At 39.1% G+C, this 27,338-nt stretch overlaps 1 protein-coding gene across 1 annotated transcript in view; it reads right to left on the bottom strand.

Annotated features, from left to right (window-relative positions):
* The window catches only part of LOC136866152 (uncharacterized), a 63,634-nt gene that overhangs the window by 25,044 nt on the left and 11,252 nt on the right, over positions 1-27,338 (bottom strand). The window contains exons 2-3 of the mRNA XM_067142869.2: positions 16,719-17,012; positions 9,319-9,480 (exon numbers count right to left, since the gene is read on the bottom strand). Coding sequence (XP_066998970.2) covers positions 9,319-9,480; positions 16,719-16,970 — 414 coding nt within the window. The 5' untranslated portion in view covers positions 16,971-17,012. The remainder of the gene's footprint in view (positions 1-9,318; positions 9,481-16,718; positions 17,013-27,338) is intronic.

The following is a 27,338-nucleotide window of genomic DNA, read 5'->3' as shown; positions in this document are numbered from 1 at the left end:
CTTCCTCTTCTTCCAATCTTACCGTCTCTGCCACCATATTCAACAGTTCACTAAAGTATTCCACCCAACGGTCAAGAATCCGGTCTCTTCCCCCAATCATGTTTCCTTCCCATAGAACTTCTGTACTTCTTGCATTTCATATTGTTCCTCCAAATCTGTAATCCATTTCCTCTCTGCCTCTCTCTTCTTTCTCCTACAAATTCTGTCTGCCCCTTTCCTCTTCTTCCTAAATTCTTCTACATATGTTCTTGTTTTCCTGCTAAACATTTTCTTTCTTGCTTCATTTCTCTCCGCAATTGCTCTTCTGGAATCATCATCAAACCATCCTTGCCTTTCAGTCTTTGCTTCCACTCCTTGTACTTGATACGCAGTTTCCTGCAATGCATCCCTCAATAAAGTCCACTTTCCTTCGATGTTTTCCACTGCCCAACTTTGTTGTTTAGCCTCCAATCTTCTCCATCCTGGATCCATATAGCTGCGCAGTTTTGTTATCTTTCAATTTTGAGACCATATATCTCCTCGGAGCTTTCCCTTTCTTAGCAGATCTGTAAGTTGCAATATGTTGCCTATATTTTACCCGTACCAAGTAATGGTCTGAATCACAATCAGCTCCCCTCAGATGCATGTCTCCTATCGATTACTACATGGTCTATTTGATTGAAGGTGACACCATCTGGTGAACACGAAGTGGCTTTCCGTATATTCTTTCTTTGAAACCATGTACTCTTCACCACCATCGAGTTTCCCATGGCAAAATCAATTAGCCTCTGTCCATTATCATTTGACTCATCATGCAAACTTTCCTTCCCAACTGTCTTCCTATAGGCTTCTTCTTTACCCACTTTAGCGTTGAAATCTCCAAGTATGATTTTTACATCTTGTCTTGGGAGGCATTCTATTTCTTGTTCCAACTGTCCATAGAACATATCTTTCTCTTCATCCTCAGCCTCTTCTGTAGGTGCATACACACACACACACACACACACACACAAAGGTGATATTGAAAAAATAGGCCTTCATCCTTAGCGTGCATATTCTTTCATTTACAGGTTTAAAATTCAAAACTGCTGACTTATATCTGTCATCCACTAGGAAGCCTGTGCCACCTACTGTACCCCTGGCTCCATCACTATGCAGCACTGTATATCTACCACTTCTAAAACACCATTTCCTTTCCATCTGACTTCCTGAATTGCTGCTATTACAATATTATATTTCTCCATTTCTTGTTTCAGACTGTTTAGGGCTCCTGGTTTATTCAGGGTTCGTACATTCCAGGTTGCTATATACATATTATATTTCCGTTTGCAACTTCCATTTCCTCGTGTGGGTCGTTTACCATTATCATCAGTCCAGCTATTCTTGTCTATGAGTTTCGTGACGAGTTGATTTTTCCAATATAGGGTTGTTAGCCCCATGATCAACCCCCAACCTGGAGTACCAGGGTATCCTTTTTAGTCTGCCCTATCACCTTTGACCTTTCCGGCTTGGGTGGCCCTACCAGAAGCTTATGCTCCTGCCGGTATAGCTCTCAGGATCACTTAGGCAGACAAGCTCCCACATCGCGACAAGATGAAGATACCAGCGTGGGAGATTCTTCAAGCATAAGGAAGGCTATTCACCACTACAAGGGGCACCAGATTCATAATAGACTATATCATAACCAACTTTAAATTCCGGAAATCTGTTAGGAATGTGTGGGTTTTCCAATGATTTTTCGATGATACAGACCACTAACTGATTTGTAGTGAACTAAGTATCTCTAGGCCTAGAACGGAGAAAGTGAAATTTGTCTGTAGAAAGATAAAGGTAGAAAATCTCCAGGATGAGGAAATTAGAAAGAAGTACATGGATATGATTAATGAAAAGTTCCAAACAATGGGCAGTAAGCAGGTTCAGGATACAGAAAGAGAATGGGTGGCATACAGGGATGCTGTAGTAGAAACAACAAGGGAACGCAAGGGAATGCCTAGGAACAACTGTATGTAAAGATATTTAAAAGTGAACACCTCGGTTGAATGATGAAGTGAGAGCAGCTTGTAAACACAAAAAAAGGTGTATCAGAAATGGCTCTAAACAAGGACAGACGCAGACAGGGAATTGTATGTTGGTAAAAGAAACAGAGTGAAATAAATAGCTGTTGAATCCAAGAAGAAGTCATGGGAAGGTTTTGGTAATAACCTGGAAAGGCTAGGTGAAGCAGCAGGGAAACCTTTCTAAACATTATACGAGGGGGTGTCAGAAAATAACCAGAATGATTGTTTTTTGTGTTTCATTAATCCTGCATTTATCAGGCAAGTTAGCCATGTGGTTAGGGGCATGCAGCTGTGAACTCGCATCCGGGAGATAGTGGGTTCGAACCCCACTGACAGCAGCCCTGAAAATGGTTTTCCATGGTTTCCCATTTTCAAACCAGGAAAATGCTGGGGCTATACCTTAATTAAGGCCACAGCCACTTCCTTCCCATTCCTAGGCCTTTTCATCATCGCCAAAAGACCTATCTGTGCCAGTGCAACGTAAAGCAAAAAAAAAATCTGCGCTGGAGTTTGCCGGTGGTAGTACTGGAAAGGTCTGACATTGAGTGATACAGTACAAAGCATATCATTCACCTCAGGCTTCTCCATTGCAGGGGAGCAGCTGAGGAAGGGGGCCGTGTTCGCTGTACCCAACATGGATCTCGAGCTGCAGCAGCGTGCTTCAATGAAATCTTGTGTTCTCCTGGACAAATCTCCAACATAAACAGTGGAAATGTTGCAGCCAGCTGACAGAGAGGAAGCCATGGGAAAAATGCAAGGTTTAGAGTGGCACAAACGCTTTAAGTAGGGTAAAACTGATCTTGAGGATGCTTCACACCCCGGAAGACCCTCAACTTCGAAATCAATGTGAACACAATTTATGCCACGTTGAGGGAAGACCACCGTTGAACCATTGAACAGATTGTTGGAATGATAAACATCTCCTATGGATCAGCCAAAGACATTATACGCAATGTTCTAGGGTGTAGAAAAGTTTCAGTGAAGTGGGTGCCATGTGTGATGAATGTTGAAAAGAAGGTTCACCGTGTGATTGCATTTCAAGAATGGAAAGGGAGACTTCGGCAGGAACCAAATTTTTTGGACAGGGTTATTACATGTGACAAGTCCTGGTTCCATCATTATGACCCAGACACAAAACAGCAAAGTGCCCTTCCAGTCCAAGACCCAAAAAGGCCAAAGTTCAGGCGAGTGCAGGGAAAGTCATGCACTTTGTCTTTTTTGATAAGCAGGGCATTGTGTACGATCATGTAGTGAAAAAGCAACATACTGTTACTGCTGATTACTATTGTGAATTGTTAAAGGGGCCACTGAAAAGAAAAATTACAGAAAAAAGACCAAAATTCGCTCAAACGGGATGGATCCTGCACCAGGATAACACACCTGCGCATCAGGCAATCAAGACATTGAGGTGGTGCCACATTCACATTTACCGAACCTAGCACCCTGCGAATTCTACCTATTACCTGCAATGAAAAAGGAACTTCACAGTAGCGTGGCGAGAAACAAGTCAGAGCGAGGCTCGGTCTAAACCAGCTATAGGGAGTTTCATTTATGACCTTGTCTTTTTCAAAAAGAAATATTCTTAAGATTTAAGCCATGAATATGGTGGTCATGCAGTGCTGGTCTTTGCTATACAACAGGCAGTCTCATAAAGCTTCAGATTTCTTCTACCAAAATAGCTCAATTTGAAAGAAAATTCTACAAGTTAATGCTTTTAAATGTTCTGATATGGATTTAGTATCAATCCTTTTTCAAGCCCAGAATTTCTCCCCAGTCAACACACTGAAACTACCAGATTCCAACAATGCTTGGAATGTTTTTCAAGTAAGGTCGTTCACATTTAACTTTGCAGAAGATTGTTTGCAGGAAGTGTTAAACTACCTCATTAAATATGTGTATATTTTTTCTCCAATGTTTTCTCAACAGTTAAAAATGGACCTTCCGCTTTAAATACGGACAGCAACAATAGACAGTGATTCCGTATGAGACGTTATGGCAGGCTTGTCATTTTTCAAGTTATATTTCATTTTTTAACATTGAAGACAACAAAAGTTTTTGCAAGAAGTGAGGTTAATTTGTGTAAATAATGTAGTTATATTTATATCTTTTGCATTTCTCAAAGATGTCCTTAAAAGGCACTGGGTTCTTCCATTTTTTCATTTTCTGAATTTTGAGTTTTGTAATCTACCACGTGATTTTATGGCTGATGAAGTCTCAAACAGAGATGAAACATGTTCCTAAATATATTTAATATGTCTTTTAATTAAATAGTTCACTTGTAAAGTGATGTATATTGATTGGGTGGACCAAAACCTAACATTGTTTCTTAATATTTAACTAATCGAGTATATAACAGTTGGAGTGATCCATAAACAATGTGCCAACAGTCATATGTTTAACCATTAGAAAATGTACTTTGAATTTTGACTACATATTATCACGATTATAATTATATTTTTATATTTCACAACCAAATCATGGCTAATAATGCACTATACATTCTATGATATATTAAAGGACCCACAAACAATGTAATAGCATTTAACTATATCCATCAAATAGCATCCCTAATTGTACACATTACCAATGTATATTTCCATTCCATGTTTCATAGTCAAACGTAACTGATAGTTCACCATTGTGTTTTGTATTACTCTATTTCAGATATGCTAACATGTTCAACAAGTTCTCTTTTTCTTCTTCTTCATCCATTCCCTTTTCCAGATTCTCTCTGGGTAGAGTAGTGTACCAAAGCCCTCCACCTTATTCGATCGTTCCACCATTCCTCTTCTAGTACTTTATTGCCATAGACTCCTCTATCTACAATACAGTCCACAACAGAGCTCCTCCATCTCATTCTAGGACATCCCCTAGGCCTCTTTCCAGTCTCTGTATCCATGAATGTTCTCTTTGGTATTCTCTCTCCTGGCATTCTCATCAAGTGTCCAAACAATTTTAGTTTTGCTATATCAATCTCTTCTTGAAGTTTACACACTCCCACGCTTCTCCTTATTTCCTCATTTCGTATTCTATCTCGTCTTGTCTTTCCCTGTACGCACCTCAAGAACCTCATTTTAGCTGCTTGTATCTTACTTTGGTTCGGCTCAGTTAATGTCCAGGCTGCTGAAGCATAGGTCAGTATAGGTTTATAATAGGACGAGTATAAAACCTTCTTGCACTTCATTGGCACATCTTTGTTCCATACAATGTCTCTCACAGATTGGTAGAAACTTGCAGACTGCTGTATTCTTAAATCAATTTCTCCATCCAAATTTCCATCTTGTGATATCATGCTGCCCAAATATTTCACTACTTCAAGAGGTTCATTTCCAATTTTTATCACTCCCCTGGATTTTCTGTTACCTCTCGTCATGATCAAAGAACTAATCTTCATTCCAAAATTTCTTATCTCCTCATTCCATAAATCAACTTGTGTCTGTACTTCCTCTTCATTACCTTCCCAAACTGCAATGTCATCAGCAAAGAGAAGAGCATAGACTTTATTTGCTCATCCATCATCTTCTCCTTGATATTATGTAGAATTCTATCCATGATGATAATGAAGAGTAAGGGGGACAATACACTTCCCTGTCTTAAGTCTGTCTCAACTATGAACCATTCAGTTTGACCCACTTTGGTTCTAACACAGCTTTTGCAATTTTGATACAATGCTATTACCATCTGCATAGTTTTATTCCCAATCTGTGCCTCTGTCAATGTCTTCCAAACCAAATTTCTTGGGACGCTGTCATATGCCTTTTCAATATCTAGAAATGTTACTACTATGTCCTTTCTATATTGTCAATATCTTTCCATCTTGATGCAATGTAAATATCGGGTCAAATGTGGACCTGCCTCTTCTGAATCCATACTGGTGTTCTGCCAATTTTCCCTCTACTCTGTCTCTTATTTGTCTACCCAAGATTCCTACAAGGATTTTAGCTGTATGAGGTATCAGTGTCACTCCTCTGTAATTTTCACATTGCTTCCTGTCACCTTTCTTGAAAATTGGTATAATGACCGCTTTCATCCACTCTAGAGTGTCTGGGAGGGCTGTTACCACTGTAGACCAACTACTCCTGCTGCTTTTCTATGGTGACCTCGTCAATTCCAGCTGCCTTGCCTCGTTTCATTTTTTAGTGGTCCACTCAATCTCTGCTATGGACACCTCGTTTTCCTTATCTTCCATCTGCACTAAATCTGGTTCTTCGGTTTCTCGTTGTACCAAGGTATTTTGCATGGTGTAAAGCTGTTCAAAGTATTTTCTCCACCTCTGCAATATATCCTGCTTCTGTGTCATCACTTCCTCCTGTTCATTTTTAATGAAGTTAGCACCTTCACCTAGGTTTTTCTTCCTTTTAACAAACTGGAAAAAGATCTTTTTATTTCCAGCTGTATCTTCTAGCAGAGATTCAGTAAATTTTTGCCAGCATTTCTTTTGCTCTTCTTGAACCACCTTGGAGCACCCCTTCTTGCAGTGCCTGTGTTCTGTTTTGCATTCTGTTGTTCTGTTTCTCAGCCATCTTTTCCAAGCTTGTTCCTTTCTTTTAACTATATCTTTTACCCTGTCATTCCACCAGGGCATTTCATGATCTTTCTTCCTTCCTGATACTCTTCCACAGGTCTTTTCTGCAGACTCGACCATGACTGTTTTAAAGTAGGCCCATTCTTCTTCAACACTTCCGATGTCTTCCTTAGGTATACTTGTTTTAATGTGTGTCTGGAACTCTTCATTTTTTCCCTTCTCCTGCAATTTCCACATCCTTAGCTTTCTCTGCCTAATCTCAGTTATCTTTTGTATCTTTCCCATCTTTAACATAGCTATCACAACTCTGTGATCTCCTTCGAAAGATTCACTTGGGAGGGCTGTTACGTCTACCAACATTTTCCTGTTACCTATCTCGACCAAAATGTAACCTATCAGAGTTTTGATTTTTGATTTTGTTATCCCAATTATATTTTGTTATCTTCTGACTGTTTTTCTTTTGAAACCATGTGTTACCAATGATCAGCTCATTTCTTCTACAAAATTCTACCAAAACATCTCCAGCCTTGTTTCTCTTGCCATATCCAAATGGACCTACAATCTCTTCATCTCCTTTTCTTTCCTGACCTACTTGGGCATTCATGTCTCCTATCATCACAACCTGTTTATTCTGTATATAGTCTTCCAGATATTCAAGGTATTCCTCTAGATCCGTATCTGTATTTCCTGTTTGTGGAGCATACCCTTGAATTAAATCTGTAACACCAGTTTAAGTCTCAATCTGACCTAAATCAATGTGTCATTTATGTTTTCCACCAGTTCTAGGTATTCCTTTAAGTCTTTTCTAATTATGAGACCTACACCATTTTTGGCTTCTCTTTCTCCACTATAGTATAAGGTGTATCCTTTCTTTAGTTTCCTCTCACCTTTCCCTTTCCATTTCGTCTCACTGATTCCCAGCAATGCTATATCTTTGTCAACCATAAAATCTACAGTTTCTTCCACTTTCCCTGTTAGTGTCACTACATAGATGGTCGCTACCTTGATGTATCAGAATGTGAATACTACATCTTATTATGTACTATACCAATTTGATTTCTAGGTTAACTTATAAGGCTGATGATGACCCTAACTCAGGCTGAAACTAATCCCATATCCCTGTATATACATACATATATGTAAATAATACAATGATTTAGTAAACAAATTTGTATTGATTAGGTGGATCTAACCTCATACCACATTTGTCCGATAGAAGGCATTTGTTCTGTTGGTCAGTTTACATCATTAGTAAGTTTGGTGGTGTACAGATAGCACATTTGAATTGTGACCTTGCTGTGCAAAGGATGGCAACAAGTGGATGTTGCTGCTTGTGATGAAGAGAATTGGACTGATGTCACCTGAGTTTGGAACAATTTCAGTAAAACACAAATTGTTGCTGATCTACATGCAAAAAACTCACAGGGAGGATAGGTATTTGTTGATTTCAGCACATGGTGAGCCCACTGCTACTGCCACCTCATTCTGCCAGGATCTTCGGAGGGCCATCAGAGTTAATGTGTTAGATCAGACAGTGCGAAATCAGCTGCACAACAGAGGACTGATATCAAGGAGGACTGTGTCAAAAGCTCTACTTAAAACACGCCATAGGGCAGCTTGTGTGAGGTGGGCAACAACTCGTAGCCTATGACATTAGAAATAGTGTAAGCATATGCTTGTTTCTGATTAGGTCACCATAAGCTTGCATCCAAACATCAGAAGCATTAGAGTCTGGAGACAATCCAGTGAGAGATGGAATGAACCCTTCATCCAGAAGTGCCATGAGCAGCAAGGGGGCGCTCTCATGGTTTGAGATGGGATTATGTTTGATTGATGTGCACCGCTGATTACTATCCACAGTAATATGGACTGGCTTTGTATACAGAGACAACATTCTCCAACCTGCAGCCACTGTGTGGAAGGGTCTTACACAAGTGGATATAATCTCATGTCTCTCTAGCCGCCAGAGCGGTCATCATTTCCTTGAGACGCATGACATACAACGAATAGTGTGGCTGGCATATTCTGTGGACATGAACCGCGTTGAACATGCATGATGTGAATTAAAGAGAGCAATTGCCCATCATCCCAATCCTCCTTCTAACATTCAGCGACTGACTGAAGCTGCTACCCAAGAGTGGAATAATCAGTTCCAAAACAGGTTGAATTCTTTGGTGCTGCACATGCCTCGTCATATTCAAGCAAACCTCAGAGCCAAAGGTGGCTACACACAGTACTGATCTGCCACACAATGAATGATAATTTTGTGTTCAAAATCCCACATTACTAACTTTATGATTTTGTTGCATTTCTGTTGTTCTTGCATAGCTCACTGTATGCTGGTTTTCTATGCATATACCCTTCATTACATATGTACATACACATAGCAAAATAAGAAGTGTACTAAACCAGGGTTCAACTATTTATGAGCACTGTACATAGTCCAAGGAAGATTTGCACAGTAACAGTTTGGGGTCTGTCAGTGAACTGTGTTCTCTCAGTCACCAGAGCACAAAAAAGGCTGTGACACAGAATATAACCAAGATGCCTGCTCCTGTATCCAACCCTGAGAACTACTTTGCTAAGCCACTTAGCTGTGGCCCATAGCTTATGAACTAGGACTTGACTACAGGAACTCGTCCAAATAACTATGTGTAAAATGAAGGTTAAATAAAAAAAATGACTTAAATATCTTCAGAGTCTCCTATTTACATTAAAATAAGATCAAATTACACAAAATATACAAAAAGTTCTTACATTTGTTAGGTGTCCTGCTGCAACTGCTATGAATTTCAGGAATTCAAACTCTTCATCAAAGTTCCCAAGGTTGAGCATCTCAAGGAGAGCACTTTCATTGAGACACATTCCTTTCCACTTTTCAAACAGATCATCTTCTTGTACTATAGTTTGATTCTGGAACTGAGGAGAAAACATGTCATTTTAGTTTCTGAAACTTTATACAGTATATTTTGAGAAGTACAAACTGTTAAGTGACAATTTACGTTTTGAATGCTAGAGGCATTAATGCTCAGGTTATTAGCTCCAGCATTGGAAGCAACGGGCTCCACTTGAAACTATTAAAGAAGAAGATAGACAGGGTGTTCAAGATAAAGGGTAATAGGAGGGGAAAATATTGTATTGTATTGTATTTTATTTCGTCCAACTGATCATACAGTGATATGGGACACGTCAATAATCATATTTACAGTAACAAAGGATAAAACAGTAATAATACATGCCATGATAAATAAAGAGAAATATACAATGTGGTAAAGAGGCACAGATTTAAAAAAAAAAGTGATACATAAGTTAATTTTCAAGAGCTAAGTATTCTTCAATAGAATAAAAACAATGGTTAGAAACAAATCTGAATAATTCTTTCTTAAATTTTGAACATGGTTTTATCTGCTTAATGTAGGCTGGTAATTTATTAATTAAATGTACTCCTGAATAACTCAAACTTGATTCATATAGCTTAGTTTTGTGTGATTTTATGTGCAGACTGTGTCTATTTCTAGTATTATACCTATGTACATCAGAGTTTATGGTGTAGCTGTTTACATTCTCCTTCATATATACATGTGTATGGAAGATATAAAGGCTAGGCAATGGTAAAATAAAATAAAGTTTAAAGTATTTCTTGCAGCTTGTCCTCCTGCTGACACCGGCCATTCCTCTAATTATTTTCTTTAGTAACCTAAAGATGACTTTGCTATATCGTGAATTCCCCCAGTAAATGATTTCATAGGTTAGTATGGGATGGACATATGCAAAATACATAATTTGGCAAGCCTTTAAATTAAAATTATTTTTCAAATATATTATCATGAAATAAATTCTACTAAGCTTTTTCCCTATAACCTCTGTATGTTTTTCCCAGGTTAATGATTCATCCATCCACAAGCCAAGAAACTTTGTTGATGATGAGTACTCAATTATGGTATCTCCAAATGATATTGGACTAATTTCCATATTTAAATTAATCTTATGGTGAAATCTAATCACAGAAGTTTTCTGTTTACTCAAAATTAATTTATTATCTTCAAGCCAGCTCAGGATATTACTCACTATATTGCCTGCCTTCAATTCTAACCCTTCAGAACTTTCATCAGCTACAAAAACAGTAATATCATCTGCAAACAAAGTTAATTGCACTCCTTGAATATCATCGACAATTTGGACGATATCATTAATAAATACTAAAAATAATAATGGTCCTAAAACTGACCCCTGTGGAACACCATGATCTATGTTTCTGGCACAGGAATACACATTCTTAATTACATTTTTGCTCAAATCAGTACCGGTATATGATATTTCAACAATCTGTCTTCTATCCCCTAAAAATGATTTGAATCAGTCATAGGCCATTCCCCGAACTCCATACATGTATAACTTTTCTAAAAGCAAGCTGTGGTCAATTATATCAAAAGCTTTTGTTAAGTCCAAGAAAATACCTAAACATGCACCCTTCCATCTAGTGTGGCATATATCCGTTCAATAAAGTTAATGAATGCTGTGGTAGTTGATCTATTTTTACGAAAGCCATTCTGGCAACCAGCTAATATATTATGCTTCTCTAAGAATGATAACAGTCTATCATACATAATTCTTTCCAGTGTTTTGAAGAATACAGAGGGGAGGCAGACAGGTCTAGAGTTACCAGCATCTTCTTCACTACCCTTTTTATGTATCGGAACAACTTTGGTTACCTTGAATTTGTCTGGAAATTTACCAGTGGTTAGTGACAAATTTATCAAGTAACAGATAGGCTTGATTATGTATTGGTAACAACATTTAATAAGGTAGTTTGAATAACCATCTAAACCAGAAGACTTCTTTTTACCCATCTGTTTTATTATCTTATCTACACTGACTGACAGAGCAAATGCAACACCAAGAATGAGTGGTCAGAACGTTATGCCAATTGCAGGGTAGACTGACGTCACTGAGGTATGCTCATGATGTGAAATGCGCCGCTGTGCTGCGCACGTAGCGAACGATAAATGGGACACGGCGTTGGCGAATGCCCACTTCGTACCGTGATTTCTCAGCCGACAGTCATTGTAGAACGTGTTGTCGTGTGCCACAGGACACGTGTATAGCTAAGAATGCCAGGCCGCCGTCAACGGAGGCATTTCCAGCAGACAGACGACTTTACGAGGGGTATGGTGATCGGGCTGAGAAGGGCAGGTTGGTCGCTTCGTCAAATCGCAGCCGATACCCATAGGGATGTGTCCACGGTGCAGCCCCTGTGGCGAAGATGGTTGGCGCAGGGACATGTGGCACGTGCGAGGGGTCCAGGCGCAGCCCGAGTGACGTCAGCACGCGAGGATCGGCGCATCCGCCGCCAAGCGGTGGCAGCCCCGCACGCCACGTCAACCGCCATTCTTCAGCATGTGCAAGACACCCTGGCTGTTCCAATATCGACCAGAACAATTTCCCGTCGATTGGTTGAAGGAGGCCTGCACTCCCGGCGTCCGCTCAGAAGACTACCATTGACTCCACAGCATAGACGTGCACGCCTGGCATGGTGCCGGGCTAGAGCGACTTGGATGAGGGAATGGCGGAACGTCGTGTTCTCCGATGAGTCACACTTCTGTTCTGTCAGTGATAGTCACCGCAGACGAGTGTGGCGTCGGCGTGGAGAAAGGTCAAATCCGGCAGTAACTGTGGAGCGCCCTACCGCTAGACAACGCGGCATCATGGTTTGGGGCGCTATTGCGTATGATTCCACGTCACCTCTAGTGCGTATTCAAGGCACATTAAATGCCCACCGCTACGTGCAGCATGTGCTGCGGCCGGTGGCACTCCCGTACCTTCAGGGGCTGCCCAATGCTCTGTTTCAGCAGGATAATGCCCGCCCACACACTGCTCGCATCTCCCAACAGGCTCTACGAGGTGTACAGATGCTTCCGTGGCCAGCGTACTCTCCGCATCTCTCACCAATCGAACACGTGTGGGATCTCATTGGACGCCGTTTGCAAACTCTGCCCCAGCCTCGTACGGACGACCAACTGTGGCAAATGGTTGACAGAGAATGGAGAACCATCCCTCAGGACACCATCCGCACTCTTATTGACTCTGTACCTCGACGTGTTTCTGCGTGCATCGCCGCTCGCGGTGGTCCTACATCCTACTGAGTCGATGCCGTGCGCATTGTGTAACCTGCATATCGGTTTGAAATAAACATCAATTATTCATCCGTGCCATCTCTGTTTTTTCCCCAACTTTCATCCCTTTCGAACCACTCCTCCTTGGTGTTGCATTGTCACTGTCAGTCAGTGTATCTCTTGCTCAGTCACAGGAGTAAGAAACATGGATGATACATTCCTGTGAACTGTATTCAAGTTTGTTCTTGTCACTGATGTTTCAAAAATTTTCCGTTAACCTCAAAACTGCTTCTAGAAAATAGTTACTAAATATTTCTGCAACTTCTTCTGGATCACTGACTTCTTTCCCTGCATTTGTAAGAGTAATATTATTTTTTAATGGAACTAGAGTACCTTTCTCCCTTTTTATAATGTTCCACATACATTTAGACCTGTTTTTAGAATTTTTTAGCTCATTCTCATTATGCAATTTTTTGGCAGCCTTCAAAACTTCTTGATATATGTTCTTATATTTCTTATAATAATCCTTCAATTCAGATGAGGTGTTACTCCCTTTCACACATTTGCTTAAAAACCTTAATCGTATACTTGAATTTCTAATTCCTGTTGTAATCCACCCATTCCTATAATTCTTTACAATTATCCTTTTGACTGGCATTGCCACTTGATAATAATAATCGAACAAACCTAAAAACTCACTGAAGGCCTCATTAGTTGAGTTATTTCTATATACACTCTCCCAAGTTTCCTTGGCCAATAACTGGTTAAAATATGAAATATTTTCTTTGTTGCACATTCTAGTTTCCCTGTAAATTACATTGTTATTTTTTAAATTATGGTTTCCTATTATCCTAAAATTTAGATGCACAATTTGAGCAAAATGATTTGAAAAACCTGTATCATAAACTTCTATTTCATAGTTCCACATTTCCTCATTCAGTACAACTTGATCTACTGGTGACTTTGTATCCCCAGATATTCTAGTTGGTTGATTTACAACTGCCTTTAGACCGTACAAGGAAAATAACATTTCTAGCCTTTGCTTATCTCGCCCACCATTATTCCCTAAAAAAATCTACAATGAAGTCACCCATGATTATTACATTTTTGTTCTTATTCTGTAGGCCATCTAAAATAATTTCAATGTTATTATAAAAAGTTTCAACATTACTAGAAGGATTTCTATAAATGCATATGTATTAACTTATAATCCACTAGTTCAATAAAGCTAGCCTCGAAATGCTCCTCTACATTCAGATGTTCAAATTTATCCAACTGCTTACATTTGATATTATTATTCACATATATACATGAACCTCCACACTTCATTTTCTTTCTATAAAACTTACTTGCAAGAGCATAACCTTCTAATACAAAGTTTGAAATCTCATCCCCTATCAACCAATGTTCAGTTAAGCATAAAATATCATACCCTTGTAGGTTATCTGCCAACAGAACCTCCATACTTAGAATTTTATTTCTTAAAGATTGAACATTCTGGTGGAACAAATTTAGCTCTCCCTTTAAATTATAACTATTGCTACCTTTTACCTTAAAAAATCGTGCTCTAGTAATACTGGTCGTTTCCTTGTCCTACTTAACGTTCTTATTTCTGGTTGTTTAGCTTTCCCTCCTTCAGTTCGTCCTGATGGTACTCCAACATCCAACTTCTCCAGTAACTCCTCTCCTCGTTCATCCAACTAACTGCTACTGACGATCTCAATGGTTTCCTCACAAGTTTTCCCTGAGTACTCGGTGCTTTCTGGTATTGCTGTCTCTGATGATTGTGGTAGAATCACATTAATCCCTTTCAGCTGAATTTCTTCTCCTAGGCATCCTTCTTTAGTGGTAGCACTCACCTCAACTACTTCCTCAACTCTTCTTACTTTCATTACCTGCAAATGTTCTGCAACTTCCTCATCTTTATCGAACAGCAGTGGTATGGCATTAGTCATGATAGTTGTTCCTGGAGTCTGTTGTATTTTCTTTCTTATCATATTACATAGCTGCTTTTTCCCTCTTCTGCTAAGATGCAGGCCATGATTTGTGAAATATCCTCGATCCATATTGCTCACATCAATTATTTCTGTATTTTGAAAGCATTTGACAATTTTCTGTAGCCGCCTGTTTGTATCATCAACTAACTTATTTACACAAGACCATTCAATTAAATCATGTCGATGTGGAATATTACATAATATTACATTGGTGGTCTTTAATTTGCAAAGTGCTTTCTTCACCCCAGAAATCACATTTGATGCTTCATTTCTAGCAATATCATTCGTCCCTGCCATAATAACCACGTAGTCATGAAATCAGAAGATTAACATCCAAGAATCACATTAGAGTTTGGATCAGAAGAGAACAAGAACTAACCAAGGAAGCTTAGTGATGTGGATGTGATAATGTTAAGGGATGGCCCTCATGAAAATTAAGAGAAAAAAGGAATAATTTACTAAGCACTATAACATTATTCTTTCTCTGCCACTTTTCTCAAATCCACAGGGTTGCACGTATGGACTAAATCCTGTTTTATGGCTTAATGCTATTATTTCTTGATGCCAACCAAACATGGAGAAATGTATTCATTATTGCACATTTCTGTGGTGGTTGATAGTGTGGTGTATTGGGTATATATGAAGAGGTGTGCATTAGGACAAACACAAACATCCAGTCTCTGAGTCAGAGGAATTAACCAGACATGGCTAAAATCCCCAACTTGGCTGGGAATCGAATCTGGGTCCATCTAAACCAAAGGGGCTGATGCTGACCATTCAACCAAGAAAGATTCTGAAATGGCGTATGGCTTTTAGTGCCGGGATGTGTTCAAGGACTTCAGCTAGCCAGGTGCAGGTCTTTTGATTTGACTCCCGTAGGGGACCTGTGCGTTGTGATGATGATGATGATGATGATGCATCCAGTCCCCGTGCCAGGGGAATTTACCAATTATGGTTAAAATACTCGACCCTGCCGGGAATCGAACCCGGGAACCCTGTGATCAAAGACCAGCATGCTAACCATTTAGCCATGGAGCCGGACATAAAATTGATTACAAAATAAGAATAAAAATGAAATGTGCACATTATATGAAATCTTGCGTTCTCTAAGTAAAAGTCAAGTGTATTCTCAGAAATTATTGTTGAACCCATCCTTTCATACTGTAAAGTGAGTGATGAAATCAGCTGGCATAAGATAATCTGTTATAGGCAGAATGCAGACCTTTGCCAATCACACTGATTGTCATATCTGTAGAATGTACACCAAGTGAACAAAAGTGTATGAAATGAATAGCAAATTTTCTCCTTAGTCCAAATGAATTTCTAGACAGTTTCTGGGATATTCAAAACTCTATTTAGACCTTCCTCTATGATTACCACAAAGAGGATGGTCACTCTCTCATGCTGTGCTCTTCACTTTCAATTTACTGGGTAATCAGTCAGCTAACCACTCTGATTCTTGGAACGTAGGCAATTGATGGTGCAACTAAAAGGGAATGTCCCTTGCAAGGATATCAATTGACAATGATACTCATGCTGCTGATGATGACTGCAGTATTAAGGAATCTAACTTAAAAGTCATTAGCTCTAGATCAGGGTGAAAGTAAGATTCCTTCCTTCTCAGTCTTGTCTTCCAATTTATTTCCTTTTATTCTCATGAGGTTGGGAACCTGAAGAAAATAACTCTACAGTCAGCCTTGTAAAACCTAGATTACAAGTCCTAAATGTGCTGCTTCAATGAGTGATTGGGAACCATAATAACTATACCTAGTTTCAAAAGTCAAGAACCCTAGGGCACAAAATATAACCTAGCAAGTAAGTTATGAATGTACTGCATCAACAGTTGTTACTAGGAATCTGTGATTGCTGTACTATGTGTCACAAGTTATTACCTCTGGGGTAAGATAAATAAGTGCTATTATGAAGGGTAGTGAAGTCGTTTCAATGTTACCAGTATTTTCATTACAGACATGGTACTATTGTGCCATGTAACTCTAACTATTGAGACTTAGAAATAGTTACTGCATCATGATATGAAGAACATTACCTGCTTTAGTAAGACTTTGAGGTAGCCGGGAGTAAGGCCCGATGGCAGCTCAATGGGAGGATATTCAAGCCTCACTTTAACAGGAGGCTCATCTCCATTTGCCATTGCACGGAAATAAGCTGCTGACCAGCGTAGGAGATCATATGGCTGAGTACGAATTGCAGCTTTAGCATATTGTTTTAATATATATGGAAATGTAGGTGGAATATGTATCTGCTCAGCGCAGTACATCTGTTCAACAAGGTCTGGCATATTGCTTTCACTTCAGTTCTTTACAGTCGAACCACAGATGACCTGAAATTATATATACAATGTTACACTAAAAAATATGGTAAAATATCACAACAACAGGTAGGGCCTACTGCCAGTATAACATATAACATAATATATAACATATAAACTTTCATAGAGTAAAATAAATTTAATGGTGGCTACTCAACTTAGGTTTTCATTAACAAATGAAATATTAGCTTATGCAGTACACAGTGAGTATTTGCCAAACCAACATTTAATACTGTATAAAGCTAAAACTGTATGGTATGACTGGGAATCAGCCAAAAATCTCCTTCTAAGGAACTGCTTTAACAACTAAGTTATTATTATTATCATTATTATTATTATTATTATTATTATTATTATTATTATTATTATTATTATTATTATTATTATTATTATTATTATTATTATTATTATTAGATTGGATTATTTCCTAACACAGACATAATAAAAAAATTCAGCATTGCACCAATCCAGAAGAAAAGTATGCAAAAGTTTACTATACTGGTTTGAATGTGTTGTGAGCAGAAGCAGATGTAATTGAAGACCTTAGAAAGAGACCCAAAGGACAATCGATGATGGGTTGATGCACTTTACAAATGACTTGAAGAGAGTTTAAATCTACGCCCAGATATTGCCCAAGACCGAAGAGAATGGAAACAGCAGAGCCTCATCCTGAGATGGTGCAACTCTTTCTTAGGCACACTCCCTATGGAGGTGAGCTGTCTGTACCATTTTATATCACCTCTCCTGCCATTCAAATCTCTGGCAGCTAATAAACATGATGAGGATGATGATTATTATGATTTCTTTTTACATGGTCCATATTATAAGGCAGAAAGTGTTTCCAAACAATCCAAACATACAGATGGAGTATAGCGAACTCCAAAAAATTCAAATTGAATAATTCGTTACTTTATATCAAAGCTGGAAGCTATGGTCTACAAATTTTTAAATTATCTAGAAATTATATGAGTGGTCACTTCTACTGTTTACAACTGTGTTGATATCATGAAAAGGCACAAGAACCTCATAACTGTATAAGAATAAACAACATTGTTTGCTAATGAAATTATTGTTTGAGGAAAGGATGGGAAAGGAGTTCAAGAACAGCCAGATGTAAAAAATGAGAAATTGGAATAATGGAGAATGAGATTAACGTGGAGAAAAGTAAAACAAATATGATGGGAAGAGGAAGAGGGGAGAAAAAGGGATGAATAATAGAAATTGGAGATAAAAGTATTAAATTATAGAGACTTTTAAGAACTCAGAAAGAGAATTAAAGGAAAATTGAATATATGATATGGAATCAACTGGAGGATATATTAGGTGTTTTCTACCAGTTTTCAACTACTAAGATAAACCAAAGGAAGGTTAAAAATATACTGCATAACATACATTAACAATCTATGATGACATAATTAGCTAAAAATTAGACTTGTGCCCTCATCCTGAGGTGGTGCAACTCTTTTTAAGGCACACTCCCTATGGAGGTGAGCTGTTTGTACCATTTTATATCACCTCTCCTGCCATTCAAATCTCTGGCAGCACCGGGAATTGAACCCGGGCCTCCGAAGATGGCAGCAAATAAAGCTAACCATTACTCTATGGAGGTGGATACATAATGAGCTGTGATATGGCCAGTGACAAGAATAAATGAATATTGAGTACAAACAGTGTAAGTAAATATAATAAAATTCTTCCGGGCTGTTATGCCGTGGTCCACTCCTCTCGCTTCTCCCAGACGTTTCGACTACTGCTGCGGTAGTCATCTTCTGTGGCGTCGTGTAGATACGCTCTCCTGTATCCCGCTGGTGACTGCAAAAGTTGTTTGGGAAGCAGCTGTATTTATATGTAAATGTGTGGCCTCCAATTGGTTCGCGCTGTGCAAACCAACAGCTGATTGACTATCTGAAAGCACGACCTCCGATTGGGTCGCGCCGAGCAGCTTGACGTTTGGTTGGCTATCTGAACACACGACCTCTGATTGGTTCGCGCCGGGCATGGATTCTGACTGGGTCGCTCCGAGAAGTCTGTCGTCTGATTGGACCTCGGAGTGCACGACTTCCGATTGGGTCGTGCCGAGCAATGGATCCTCTGGTTGGTTGACGGTAATGTCCCTGATCTTAGTAAACTTCGGCCGTACGTTATATAAAGGGGTGTACCAGGCCTTGCTGAGTTTCAGTCCTTCCTCCTTTCTATTAAAGTTATCTGGATGTTTATGTATTTCGATTGCTTCCCTGTAGAGACGGGCGTGAAAGTGGGATGTTGTGGCCAGTATGTCAGTATCCTCGTAACGGATCTCATGATTTCCGTCAAGCAGTGCATGCTCCGCTACTGCTGATTTGTCGTATTGTCCCAAGCGACAATTCCTTTTGTGCTCCGTCAGGCGAGTATTGACACTTCTGCCAGTCGTGCCAATATAAACAGCTCCACAGCTGCAAGGTATCCTATAGACCCCAGTAGATGTTAAAGGGTCACGTGGATCTTTGGCAGAACGTAACATGTTTCGTAGCTGTTGGGTCGGCTGAAAAATGGTTTTAACTTCGTGACGTTCAAGGAGCCTTCCAATACGATCCGTGACGTCCCGTATATACGGCAAATAAGCGATACCTTTCTTCCTGGGTTCTTCTTGCTTACTATTCGCTGGCTGTCTTCTGGGGTGGAGTGCTCTCCTGACCTCTTGTACCGTGTAGCCATTGGTTTGTAAGGCTAGATCAAGATGCCGTAGTTCCTTCTCGATGTACTCTGGTTCACAGACACGAAGGGCGCGATCCACCAAAGTCTTCATCATGGCGCGCTTCTGCCCAGGATGGTGATTCGAATTTTTGTTTAAATATCGGTCTGTGTGTGTTGGTTTTCGGTATACTTGATGCCTACTAATTATGTTCCAGGAGACATGGAATAGAGAAAAATGAAAGCATCCATCTGTTCATGAATCATGGTCTCCTTATTTGATTCTATTTACAAGGATTGAATGCAGTGGTTACAAATCATGACTTGGGGGGAATCATGTGACTTGTGAACCCTATGCCTACCAGAATAAATTTTCTCAATCTCTAGGATTCTAAATTTCTGAAATATTTCCTTTTTTCCTTGATGCTTAGGGTCAAAGTGCAATCATGAAAAAATCTATTTAAATGGACTCCAACAAAATGTCAGTAATGATGATGGAACCTAACTAGCACTAAGGTTAAGCAATGGCAGAATTAGTGATTAACATTTTGGGGGGTAAAATAACAGTACCCTATGTATTATTAATAATCATAAGAAAAGGAGTTTAAAACTCTTAAAGAAAAGTTACAGTTTAAAAAATAGTCCATGAAGGTTTAGAGAAAAATTTCCAAGACCCTGCAAATCTACTATCAGTGGGGCTGGAAAATAACAACAGATGACTAAAAGAGTTGTTGTTGCTGTTGTTGTTGTCATTTCTTTTTTAGTCATCAGTCCACAGACTAGTTTGATACAGCTCTGCCTGTTGTCCTATCTGGTGCTAATCTTTTCATTTCTATGTAACTACTGCATCCTACATCTACTCTAATCTATTTGTCATATTCATACATTTGTCTACACCTAACATTCTTACTGTCTACACTTCCCTTAAAAAATCAACTGAACAAGTCCTGGGTTTCCTAAGATGTGTCCTATCGTTCTATCCCTTCTTCTGGAGGTGAAGCTGAATCCTGTTCGTGGTGCCCCTGCATAGGTAATTGGAATTGAATTTCTGTTACTGAACTGAACGTCAGCATTCCAGAAGCATCAATAAACTACTATCTGAAATTATTCATTCCAGTAGGGACAGCTCTTATCAGAGCCCAATTTTACAATTATTTCTCTTAACATTGAAGGACTGTCTTCTTATAAAGAAGATATTTTACATAAAATATGCTTAAAACATAACTGTGATGTTTTATGTGTACGACAAACACATAGGGATGTTAATCAACGACGTCCTAAAATCCCTGGAATGAGATTGGCAGTCAAACGTCCTCATGGCCAATATGGAAGTGACATCTTCACTAAACCAGATATCAGGATTATTGCAACCTTCATCACAGATGAAAATGACATAGAAATTATTGCAATAGAATTGAGTAACTCGATCATTTGTTCCATTTATAAACCCCCAAATGTAAGCTTTTCATTCAGACAACCTGATAATCTGGATTTGCAGAAAGTGTCCACCTTCATGGGTGATGGTCCTTGCTTCTGCCATCTTTAGTTATTCTACTACCCAAATAACAACATTCATCTACTTCCTTTAAGACTTCATTTCCTAATCTCACTTTGTTTGACTGCACTTCATTATTTTTGTTTTGAATTAATTTATTTTCATCTTGTACTACTCCTTCAAGACTGTGTCCATACCATTCAACAATTTCTCCAGATCTTTTGCAAATTCAGATAAAATAACAATATCATAGGCAAGCCTCAGAGTTTTGATTTCCTCCACTTGGATTGTGATTCTGTTTCCAAATTCCTCTTTACTCCCTGTTCTATTTAACACTGAAAAAGAGAGAGGACAAACTACAGCCTTGTGTCACTCCTTTATGCATTGCTGCTTATATTTCATAGCCTGCAATTTGTATCACTACAGACTGATTTCTGTACATATTGTACATAATCCTTCTTTCTTGGTATTGGATCCCAGTCACCTTCAGAATCTCAACAGATTGGTTCAACCAAACTTTTTGAATGCCTTTTCTAGATCTACGAATGCCATGTTCGTGGGCTTGTCCTTAGTTAGATCCTTTAAGATCAGACATAAACCGAGGATTGCTTCATGTGTTCCTACATTTCTTCTGTAGCCAAATCAATCTTATCCCAAATTAGCTTCAACTTTTCTTTCCATTCTTCTGTAAATAATACGTGTTAAAATTTAGCAAATGTGAGATACTACTGTAAACTAATGGTGAGGTAGTTTTCATGCTTATCAGCACCTGCTTTCTTAGGAATAGCTTTAACAACAATCTGTCTAAAATCGGATGGCACTTCTCCTATCTCACATATCTTACACATTAAATGGAATAACCTCGCTATGCTGCTTTTTCCTAAGGCATTTAGTAATTATGAGGGTATGTCATCAATTCCGGGTGCCTTGTTCCTATTTACGCCGCTCAAAGCTCTGTCAAATTTTGACCTCAAAACTTGGTCTCCCATTTTATCAGCATCAACAACCTCTTCAACCTCTTCTTATTCCAGAGTTAGGATAGAAAAAGAAAGGTATCTTGGGTAAGTGGAAGTAATGCAAAATTCATTGCAATCCCATGATCATCATACTGACATCCTGCAAGTTGTGGTAGGATGAGGTGGTGATTATTGTTTTAAGGGAGAAGTACATGAATGAATGAATGAATGAATGAATGAATGAATGAATGAATGAATGAATGAATCAATCAATCAATCAATCAATCAATCAATCAATCAATCAATCAATCAATCAACCAAGCAATCAACCAACCAACCAATCAATCAATCAATCAATCAATCAATCAATCAATCAATCAATCAATCAATCAATCAATCTATCTATCTATCTATCTATCTATCTATCTATCTATCTATCTATCTATCAACACTGATCTGCATTTAGGACAGTCGCCCAGGTGGCAAATTACCTAATAGTTGTTTACTGGCCAGGTCAGGGATTTTTACCTGCATCTGAGGGCTGGTTCAAGGTCCACTCAGCCTACGTGATTACGATTGGGGAGCTAGATGACGGTGAGATGGCGGCCCCGATCTAGAAAGCCAAGAGTAACGGCCGAGAGGATCCATCGTGCTGACCACACGACACCTCATAATCTGCAGGCCTTCGGGCTGAGCAGCGGTCACTTGGTAGGCCATGGTTCTTCGGGGGTGTTGCACCATGGGTTTTGGTTTGGTTTTTCTAGTCTTATCTTAAGAGAGGATGGTTACCCACTTGTAATTCCTCTTAAAACAATAATAATCACTACCAGCATCACTGCTAGTGATCCTGTTTTTGTTGTTGTTGTGGTTTATCCTTGCACTAACACACACAGATTTTTGTTGGCAACAAAGAAGAGGCAGAGCTCTATGACTGGAAAAGTAGCATCCATAGCCTTAATTAAAGTATTGCCCCAGTATTTGAATGTATGAAAATGTAAAACTAAGGTAAAGCTTAACCAGCTTGCTGAATGGCAGTGATCCAAGCTCCTTTCAATGGTACATATCGGGCTAACTCATGGTTACAAAGGCATGTTAACCCAAAAAGTGGAGACTATTTTGTATAATGGAAAGTACTTTATGTGAAAGGCCTCACAACCCACCATCAGACTGCTTGGTGTCATATGTTATATAATACAATTTTTGGTCATGTTCCTTATCATAGTTAGAACTTATGAAATTCTCTAGTTTTCTGTTTCACTCTCTGTGGGTGGATGTAATTGAATACATCCTCAGTATCTCCTGCCTGTTACAAGAGGTGATTAAAAGACTCAACTTGGGAATATTGATCGGCAACCAGGGGTGTCCTAGCTGGGTCTGATATTGTTGCCACTTACTTATACTAGGCTCCTGGCATTCATCTATTTTATCTGAACTCCTTTGGATAACTCTTGTTCTTTTCTAACCCTGACAATAGTATGTTTGCGAGGCCTTACGTGCCTTTCATGGCCTTTCCCTTTTTTTTTGCCAAAAGCCTTATTCTTTGAATGATCATACCTCTTCTATTTTTTCATTATTTAGCACTGAGAGACCTCCCGTGGGTGAGGGCGGTAGGAATGACATCCATGGTATCCCCTGCCTGTTGTAAGAGGCAACTGAAAGGGGATCAGAGGCTCTCAAGTTGGGAGCATGGCTTGGCAATCACGGTTCTCCTAGCTGAGTCTGGCATCACTTAAAATTACTTGTGTCAGGGCCCTTGCTTTTATCTTTCCAACCTCCCTTGGTCAATTCTTGTTTATTTCCAACATCGATGGTATTAGTTTTTTGAAGCCTAGGGAGTCTTTCATTTTCATGCTCTTTATGGCCCTTCTCTTCCTTTTGCCAATATCTTGATCTTTCAAAGTGTTGAATATTTTCTATTTTTTTTCTGGTTAGTGTTAATGGAGGATGGTTGCCTAATTGTACTTCCTCTTAAAATAATAACCACCACTACCACCATTAGCTTTGAGAGTGAATAGTTACCCAGTTGTGTTTCCTCTTAAATATATGTCATCACCACCACCACCACTTTCTTTCTAGCAGTGAATCAAACATTACATTAATTAGTACTGCTGCTTCTGCTGCTGTTGCTGCCTGACTTGGGTATCAGCAAGGAAATGTGAGTGAGGGGTTCCAGGTGACCTCAGAACTGATTTGATCTAGTTTATTTATTGAATTATTCTTAAAAAGAAAGGGAATAACTTTGAATACTTGTTGCAGACCTTTCAAGAAGAAGTTTACTGTTCTTATCCTGTTCTTCCTGTCCCTTCTCTGCCCCCATCTTCTCTATTAGAAAATTTCCTACAAATGACTGTAATGTATTTGGCTCTTCATATCCTTTTCTTCTAACATGTGTTACTGAAATGAAATGGCATATGGCTTTTAGTGCCGGGAGTGTCCGAGGACAACTTGTGTTACTAAACAGATGTTATGTTCATTTGGAAGAAAACAGGTCTCTTATCCACTTTGTCCAGCACAAATTCCAAATGCAATTACTGAGTACAGGATAAAAACTATAAGTGCGAAACATGGGCGCCCATATGACAGTTTGTAGGGGGGGCCTTGACCTGGGGGTATGTATTATTTTTAATATTCTGGAAGATGAATGGTGACTTGGCTGCGGCCCCTCTCTAGCTCTCAGGGAAAGGAAAAAATCTGATGTCATGTGTTTTTCTTTCAAGAAAATGATTTAGAAGTCGGTATTACGTAGAAGTGGTAGTACCACCCCCCACCAACAGACAGGGGATACCGTGGTGTTATTCTACCCTGGAATACAAGTCGCCATTCATCTTCCAGAATATTAAATAAATACCCCCAGGTCAAGGCGCCCCCCCCCCTACAAACTGTCATATGGGCGCCCATGTTTTGCACTTATAGTTTTTATCCTGTACTCAGTAATTGCATTTGGAATTTGTGCTGGACAAAGTGGATAAGAGACCTGTTTTCTTCCAAATGAACATAACCTTTTTCTCTCATTGCAGTTAAGCTCTTGATCAATCAGTGTGCATATTATAGGGTTTGCCATATAGCAAACTGTTTCACCTTAGCCTCAAGGGCTTACAAGAAGGGAGCATGACACTGTGGTCATAAGGCTTCCATTCTCGTATTGGTTCCACTTATTGTGTCAGAGTTTTCATTTTCATGTTTTCTATCTATCCTCTTATGGTCAACTCTTATTTTCTACTAACCCCAACACTGTTATATTTGCGAGTCCTATGCTGTCTTTCATGAACCCTCTCACTGATTCCTCAAAGGTCAAGGTTCTTCTTCTTTCTTGTATGATTAAAACTTAGTACCACGTTCAAAGAACTTATTTGATTACTGTTTGCATGAAGGAGCTATAGAAAATGAATGGAGAGTTGCAAGAGTAGTCCCAGTGTATAAAGGCAAGAGTGATAAATATAAAGCCAATGATTACAGCCTGTCAGTTTGACATGTGTTGCATGTAAGCTTTGGCAAAGCATTCTTTCTGATTATATTACACATATTTGTGAAATTACTAACTGGTTTGATAGAAGGCAGTTCAGACTTAGGAAAATTTATTCCTCTAAAGCTCAACTTGTAGGATTTGAGTAAAATATAGCAGATATTTTACGTTCAGCAGTTCAAATGGACTATATCACAATTGACCTATCTAATGCTTTTGATAGGGTAGATCATGAGACTACTGACAAAACTGAGCGCAGTTGGACTAAAGAAAAGATTGACTGAATAGGTAGCTATATTTTTAGAAAATAGAGAGGAGAAAGACGGGAAAGGTCAGATTAGACTTGCAGACAAGCCCCTGGAAGTAGTGGAAACGTTTAAATACCTAGGGAGTGAATTAATGGAGAATGCTCGACTGGATGCTGAGATTAATAAAAGGATTCAAGCTGGAAGTTGTTTCTATCATAGTGTAAGAAACATGTTATGGGACAAAGATGTGCCAACGGAAGCAAAGGATACTATGTACAAGATGTATTATGTACCCATAACAACTTACGGAGCAGAAACTTGGACAATGACAAAGAAGGATGAGAGTCGAATACAGGCAGCCGAAATGAAGTTCTTGAGGAGTATGATACAGAAGAGTAGAAGAGACAAAATAAGGAATGAGAAAATCCGGGAAGAAATTGGAGTGGAAAAAATGAATGATAGAATAGAGAAGAGCTGACTAAGATGGTTTGGGCACGTAAAGCGAATGAGCGACGAAAGAATGTTAAAAAAGGTGATGGAAATGCAAATCCAAGGAAGGAGAGGCCGTGGACGACCACAATTGAGATGGAAGGATACCATCCAATGCAGCATTATAGAAAGAAACCTGGACTGGGACACAGTGTTGGAGGAGGAGTGGTGGAAAGACCGAAGAAAGTGGAGAGGAACCATATTTGCCCCAACCCGGCTACAGCTGGATAAAGGGAAATGATGGTGATGATGATGATGAGAAAGTATGGTAAGTGAAGCATTATCTGATCCTGTAAACACTAAGAGGGGAATTCCTCAAGGCAGTGTAATTGGACATTTATGTTTTCTTATATATAAATGATGAGTAGGCCTAAAGAACTGAAATCGGAGATAAGGCTTTTTGTAGATGGTGTTAATACTGGATAGAACAATAGTTATAAATAAGTTACAAGATTGTGAGCAACAGCAAGAAAGACCTCGACAACGTTGTAAAATTGACAGTAGATGGTATGTTGGTAAACGGGGTGAAAAGTCAGGTTGTGAGTTTCACTAATAGGAAAAGTCCTCTTAGTTTTAATTACTTTGTTGTTGCAAGTGAAAGTTCCTCATGGGGATCACTGTAAGGAACTAGGTCTTAATATAAGGAAAGATCTTCATTGAGGGTAATCACATAAATGGGATTGTAAATAAAGTGTTAAAAATCTCTTCATTTGGTTATGGGATTATTTAGGGGTTGTAGTAAGGATGTAAAGGCCACAATTAGAGTTTGGTTCCAGTGATCCTCACAGTGTTCCAGAGAAGCAGTTTTATTTGTTCTGGGTGATTTTTGACAAAAGAGTAGTGATACAAAAATACGGTATTGCAAACTTTGGGCTGGAAAGACTTGGGAAGAAGGAGGCAAGCTGCTCGACTAAGCAGTAGCATATGTTCTGAGCTGTCAGTGGAGAGATAGCATTGGTAGATGAATAAGTTTGAGTGATGTTTTTGAAAGTAGGAAAGATCACAATATGAAAATGA

This window comes from Anabrus simplex, chromosome 1, assembly GCF_040414725.1.
Source record: "Anabrus simplex isolate iqAnaSimp1 chromosome 1, ASM4041472v1, whole genome shotgun sequence".
Taxonomy (NCBI): Eukaryota; Metazoa; Arthropoda; class Insecta; order Orthoptera; family Tettigoniidae; genus Anabrus; species Anabrus simplex.
The sequence above is the reverse complement of the archived record's forward strand: the minus strand, read 5'-3'. Positions and strand labels throughout refer to the sequence as shown.